Consider the following 6,748-nt stretch of genomic DNA (forward strand, 5'->3'; position numbering starts at 1 on the left):
CAATGGAGCCATCAGTCTTTGGAGAATGATTTCATTTTATTACAGCTGCAAGGGCTACTCACAAGTGCTACCTATTTGTGAGGAGTAACAAAAATAATTGCACAAAAATACACTTTGCAAAACCAGAGGGATTTTTGAAGAAAATGATGGATTTTAGGGACGGTTAAAGCACATGTTTTAAATCCTTGTTTGTTTCCAAAGGATATTTTTGAGCCTGTTAACTGATCTTGGCATGTTCTTGTTGCAGGAATGATTTTTAATGAAGATGATCAGCAGGTGAGAGACTTGGGCTATCAGAAGCATGCTTTCAATATGCTTATCAGTAATCGGCTGGGATACCACAGGGAGGTGCCCGATACAAGAGATGCAAAGTATGTACTAATTTTTGGAGATAATTGTGTTATTTTATGTGCTCAAGGACTTGTTACTCACATTATACCTGATGTAGTATTTAACATTTTTGGTATTATGTTTCTGTTACATACTCTCTTTCAGTCTCCTGTGTTGCTGAAGGCAGATTTTCAGCTATTTAAACAGGAGTGCTTGAGGTTAGGATTTGTGTTCTTTGGTCTCTTCAGTCTTTTTGACTGGATATTGTTTCTGGAGATCTAATTTTTTGCTAGGCATATGATAGGTAAAGGTATATGGTAGGTAATGGTGTATGATAGGTAAAGCCCCTCTGAAACCAGACTCCACGAAAAAAGAAAGACTGCTACTCCCTGAAAGCAAAGTTTTTCATTATTCTTAATGCATTTTAAGAATGCTTAGTGAAAAAGTAGATTGGATATATACTTACTGAAACTGTTACCATATTAATTTTAGTGAGTAGTAGGATTGGCAGACAGCTATTTTGATAGAATCAAGATTCTGAAAATAATACTTTAAATAAGAGTCAGTGTGGAAAAGACAAGAATCAAACTCTTTCCAGCAATACTAAGATTACATGTCCTATGTCCCTTTCATCTTGCTAGCTGTGTACTCAGTTCCTTAAAGCATGCTACGGTATTTTTATTTTTTGAGGCTTCATTTTGAGTTACTGAGTTACCAGAAGAGCTGCTATAATTCTGTTTGGTACCTTTGAAAGATGGACATTAAATGTTCCACTGCCCACATTAATGAGAAACTTTCACCTTACATTCTATTTCACATTTGTTGTAAGCCTACAGAGGGGAAGATAGAAGAATGACTGATGACAAGGGCTCTCTGTTTCTCAGTTGAGGTCCTTGCTTGGTTTGCACTGCTCTGAATACTTTCTGTTAAAAAGCAGATTTCTTTTTTTTTCCTATAATCTCTGATGCATATGGGGGGGAAAAAACCCACCACTGTACCAACAAGAAAAGGATCCCCAATATTGAATTGAAAAATAAATAAATCTGCATCTGTTTTTCTAGCGGTTTGTCTGGTGTGGGTAACTGTAATGAATCGTACTTGCTGACATGTCTCTCCCAAGAGCTGAGTTTGTTCCAAGTCAATGAAGACTTGTCTTGTACGCTTCTGGGTTTTCATTTATAGTTTCATATTTTTATTGGATCCCCTCATGCCTAGCATCTTCATGTGGCATTAATCTGAGAGACTGTGCCCTGTTAGAAGTATGGACAAAATTGGATAATAAGAAGAAAGATCGATCTGCTTTGAGTGGGATTCAGCTTGCAGATTAAGATGCTTAAACGTAGATAACTGCACGTTAGTCAGTTGTCTCTGCTTTTATTAGAATTAGCAGAGATCCTGTCAATGCAGTTAACGGAGCACGCGCAGCTCTTCAGCTGACAAAATGTGCTTGTCAGCCTGAGGGTGAGCAGAACGCTATCTAGACTCCACTGACAGCAGTGGCTAAACTTGTGTCTTCAGCAGGCTGAAGCTCGGTCTTGGTTGCCTAAATAGATATTAAGCACCACTGGAGGTATTCTGGAATATCCACCCTAGTCTCCAGCAACTGACCAGTGAAGTTGTGGGGTTTTTTTGTCGGCCTCATGTCATATTTGCCATTCCTGTACATGTCTGAGCTACCCGAGGGTACTGGACAGTGTTTTGACAGCTGAAACAAGTCCTTAATGTTTTCTCTTGTTTGTCTTGAGGATCTGTGATTCTTACTCCCACCCCAATCCATGATATCATCTGTTTTCTAACAAGTAGCAATGTTAATTGTAAGTCTGTATTATGTGGAGAGTAACTTATTATGTTGAGCCCTACTATCAATGTGATATGCCTGGGCTCTTTATGTGCGAGTTAGGGGTTCTTCTTACACATTTCATGTTTGCTTATTATTTATGAAGTTTCAGTAGTGACCTAGCCCTATGGAAATCCCACTGAAAATAGTGATAACTACTATATTTCTGTTTGCAGGTGTAGAGAGAAGTCCTACCCTTCTGATCTTCCATCTGCCAGTGTTGTTATCTGTTTCTACAACGAAGCGCTTTCTGCCCTGCTGCGCACAGTACACAGCGTCCTGGATCGCACTCCTGCACACCTTCTCCATGAAATTATTTTGGTGGATGACAACAGTGAATTGGGTGAGAGGACAGTTCAGTTACTTTTTGTTCAGTGCTTACACTGCTTGACCTTCCTGCCTCTTCCTGTGCTTTGACTCGTCAAAATAAAAACGTGGAAGCCATGATGCAAAACCAGTTTGTCCTGCAGTCCATCTCCAAAACGTGCCAGCTGGTAGAGATGCATGATGGTCTGAGAAGCCCAAGGTGACATCCCCTTTGACACCGGTGCCATTTTACTGATGAGCTTTGTATCATACAAACTTTGAACATTCAAAACCAGATTTTATAGAATCATAGAATAGTTTGGGTTGGAAGGGACCTTGGAAGGGTCTAAACCTCCCCTCTTTCAGTTTAAACCCATTACCCCTTGTTCTGTCATTAACTGCCCTTGTAAAAAGTCCCTCCCCAGCTTTCCTGGAGCCCCTTCAGGTACTGGAAGGCCGCTATAAGATCTCCCCAGAGCCTTCTCTTTTCCAGGCTGAACAGCCCCAACTCTTTCAGCCTGTCTCCATAGGAGAGGTACTCCAGCCCTTGGATCATCCTGGTGGCCTCCTCTGGGCTTGTTCTAGCTGCTTTAGCTGTTTTGAAACTAATAATGGGGAGTGTGTATCGCAGAGAGTGATGGAGCCGTTGTGTATAGTGTAGCTGTTTGTAACAGGACCTTGCTTGGGCGTTTCTGGTGCTCAGAGCAGATTAACACTGGTCTTTCCATGAACTTTGTGGGGCAATACTAATTGTGAATGCATCTGAAAGTTACTGAATGCAGAGTCTCAGCTGCGGTCTTGGAAGTGAGTTGATGTGGCACTATGGAAACAGTACGTCAGTTTCTTGTACTTGCTTAGCGCCTCAGACCGGTGGCGTGCGGGGATCGGAGCTCACTCAGCCTTTGCTGGCAGGGCTCTGCGTGGCTCTCGCACAGCCTCTTGTGGCCACCCTAGGAGAAGCTGTCCCTGGCTCTTGGTGGAGCAGCCTCTGGGAGGGGCCCTAGAAGGGTAGACATTGCAGAATTGTTTTGCTGTTGTTGAAAGATTGATGCTTTGGCATTTTTCTCTGGAGCGATGGACAAGGGAAAGACAGACACACAATTCGAGCATTTTAGCACTTCAAAAGTGAAATGCCTGTTGAGGAATGTGTTAGTGCAGCATATGTGCAAGCAGGACTGTGCAAGTTCCCTGCTTGTCTCTGTACAAATCCACAACTTTTTGCATTTTAAAAATGATTTTTAGATTTATTTTTTTTTAGTATATATAATTAACTCCCTTGGTCTCATAATTTGGTTTCTGGGTTAAGGTCTCACTTGCTCTAAGAGGCTGATTAAGCATGTACAATGCAGAATGAAATTCTAGTTCTCTAGTTCATTTCTCTGAGGTCAGATCAAATGTTAAGATAGGGAGAGAACAAAGATCAAACACTCTGTCCCTTGCTGATAAGAATGCGTAATGTTTAAAAGCTTGTTTTGTGTTTTGGAAGCAATACCCACTCTTTGCTACAAAGTCTCTTGTGCAATTTGTTGTTTTAAAATTTCGTAACATCTGTACTCCGAACTAAGCTTACTTCAAACCTCAGTCTTTTGAGCATGGTAATGCATTTGGTTAATGGCTCTTTTTAGGCAGTAATACCATTGCTCTTCTGGTCTGTTGTTAATTCAAAGGCCAAATGAGGTTCAAAACATCCAAGTAGCTACTTCTGCCTTTCTGACTGTGAATGAACATGTTTTGAAGCTGAAGATGGGAGGAGATACTATTCACTGCTCTTGATGATGATACTGATGTTTGCACTGCTGCTTAATTTTAACGGATGGAATTTTACAGCTGAAGAAAAACAAAGCTGGTTTGGTGGCTGAGGAATTGTCAAAGACTTTGGCTGTGCCATGGATCTTGTGTGAACTTGGGCACATTGTTTAATCTCTATGCCTCTTTTATTTTTATTTTTTTAAAGAAGTTTTCCTTACATTACATACTTCCTGAAATGGTCGCTCAGATGAAATTCTGCCTATTTCTTCAGCTTTAAATGTAGGAGCTGTGCTGCACCTCAGTGCTGTTGTGCAAAGCTTGGGTCTTTGCATCTATAGTTTCACCTCAAAAAGCTTCTTACACTCAATCATCAACAGTCTTACTAGCTAAGCAGGCATTTCCATGGCTCAGCTGAGCCCACTGTTATGTTTTTATTTCCCTTTGCTGCAAGGTAGGATTTCTTTTCCTAGTACAACCTCTTTCTCCCTGGTGTAGACTTTACCTGTTATGGGACAGGCTGCAGGATATGTTGAAAACTGTTACTAGAAGCATTCTTCTATGCAGAAGAAGAGATTGAAGAACAAAAAAGTGGCATCAGGAGCATGGCAAATTGTCTGCAACTCATCACTTTCTTAATAATAATAAGACCCCTGACTCCCATCCTAGATTTCCCTAGTTTGGAGGAGCCTTTGTTACATACATATGGAGCAAGGTAATGGTTAAAGTAATTTTTAGAGACTGCCTACTGGCTAAAAGGGAACAGTTCTCTCCTTGGAACAAAATTTCTCAGGCAGACTGTATTGAAGCAATTTTTTGGGGTTATGTCAGAAGAAATCAGTTTTCCCAGTGGACATGAAGCTGATTCACAAAAACCCATCAACAACATAAACCCCAAAAGGTGTCTGAAACTAAACTGTCTGTTGAGAAAGGTCCATGATATGTTTAGTCCCAGGCAATGTCTGGGCACAGTTTCCAGAAGAATGATAGTTTGTCCAGGTCAAAACTTTGCTCTGAGAGCATGTTAGGTGGTAGGTACTACTGGCTCTTACATTCTGCTGCTCAAGCCCATGTTGTTGACCTGGTTTAGCCCACTATGGACATGACCTCTTTTTTTTTCTTTTCTTTTTCTCTCTCCTGTGCTGTTTTCAGAAGTTTGCACATATTAGCCCCCTGTTTTCTGTAGTTGTATGCTGTCTTTGCTTTCCTATGATACATCAGGTGAAGAATGATTCAGGAACTAGTTTATTTTAGATCTGCAAATCCTTCTGTGCTGCTTTTTTGGGTATCTCATTTGGGTAGCATCCTAGAGATTACTTTCATCAACTTTTTAGGGGACTTTCTGCAAAAAAATAATTCCTATTGTCTCTAGCATATGGTGCCACATTCAAGACCAGGGGAGAGAATTCCTGTGATCCAAATGAGTCCTGTCTGCATCTCTCCAGAGACTTTTCTTTGTCCTAGAATATTCTCTAGCACCATAATTGCTCTGTGGTACCTTCTCATTCTTGATCCATGATGCTTCTTTGCAGTGCAAAGGCTGAGATCTTGCTGCAGTTGCTTCTGGGAATCTCCTTTTCAGTCTTCCTGCCTGAATATTATTGTACTCACTGAAGGTTACAGCTCTGGCTTCCACATACAGTCCTTTGGCACTTAATCTTGTTAACAACAACTTTAATGTTTGAACTAACATTCATCAGAATAATAATATTTATTCCATAAATAAATTCCATATCCTCTGTTGAAAGGCTGCCTGCTTCTCTATACCAGGGTTCTCTATTAAGACTCAGCTGGCTTTTTCTTTCTTCCTCATTTTATATTCCTCTTTATTTTACCATAAACTTGTTAACTTATGTTTTTCCATTACTTCAGTCTTCATGTGTCCATCTTCTCTTCAGTGCTCCTGCTTTAATGTTAGAAACCACTGTCTTCAGGTGGAAAAAGTATTGCTACGCTTAAAATCACCATTGATGTTAGTTAAGATACGGTAGTGCCTGTAGACATCAGTGAACTTTGCTCTCCTTCAAAAGCACATGCTTGCCAGCAGTGTCTTTGATCCTTTTGGATTTTAGAGCAGCAACCACCTGAGACTGAATAGTAATTCTTTTTATCTGCTGTTGCATCAGCTAAGCAGGTACAGATAATGAAAGGTGTCTTCACGCTGCTTTTTGAAGGTGTAAGTATTTGTTTTAGTGTATGGAATACAGGAATTTAAATTACTTGCCTGTGTGAAAAGGCCTTCATTACTTCTGCTGCAAATGACAGTCAGCATGAGAGGAATTTGGAAAGAGAAATGCTATTTCTTTGTACAGTGCTTTTTATTTTTTTCTTTAGCATGGAGTAATTCCTTTTAGCATGGAGTCTAGTAGTTCCAGTTAACTTGAGTTGTGTTGTTCTAAAGACTTTTCAAACAGAACAGAAAGGTAACAATCCAGTCTGTATTCAGGAAACCAAAGCTAAGTGTAAAACCTGAGACAGTGGCAGTGCATACAAAGTTAGTTGAGAAAATACAAGGGAGTGCTTATCAGC

The 6,748-nt window shown here is 40.3% G+C and overlaps 1 protein-coding gene across 1 annotated transcript in view; it reads left to right on the forward strand.

Moving 5' to 3' along the window:
- Window positions 1-249: 249 nt before the first annotated feature.
- The window catches only part of GALNT11 (polypeptide N-acetylgalactosaminyltransferase 11), a gene marked incomplete at its 3' end in the record, with an annotated part of 20,904 nt that continues 14,405 nt past the window's right edge, over window positions 250-6,748 (forward strand). Inside the window, exons 1-2 of the mRNA XM_010168770.2 lie at window positions 250-371; window positions 2,344-2,510. Coding sequence (XP_010167072.2) covers window positions 250-371; window positions 2,344-2,510 — 289 coding nt within the window. The remainder of the gene's footprint in view (window positions 372-2,343; window positions 2,511-6,748) is intronic.

Source organism: Antrostomus carolinensis, unplaced genomic scaffold, assembly GCF_000700745.2.
Source record: "Antrostomus carolinensis isolate BGI_N321 unplaced genomic scaffold, ASM70074v2 scaffold9250, whole genome shotgun sequence".
NCBI classification, from domain to species: Eukaryota; Metazoa; Chordata; class Aves; order Caprimulgiformes; family Caprimulgidae; genus Antrostomus; species Antrostomus carolinensis.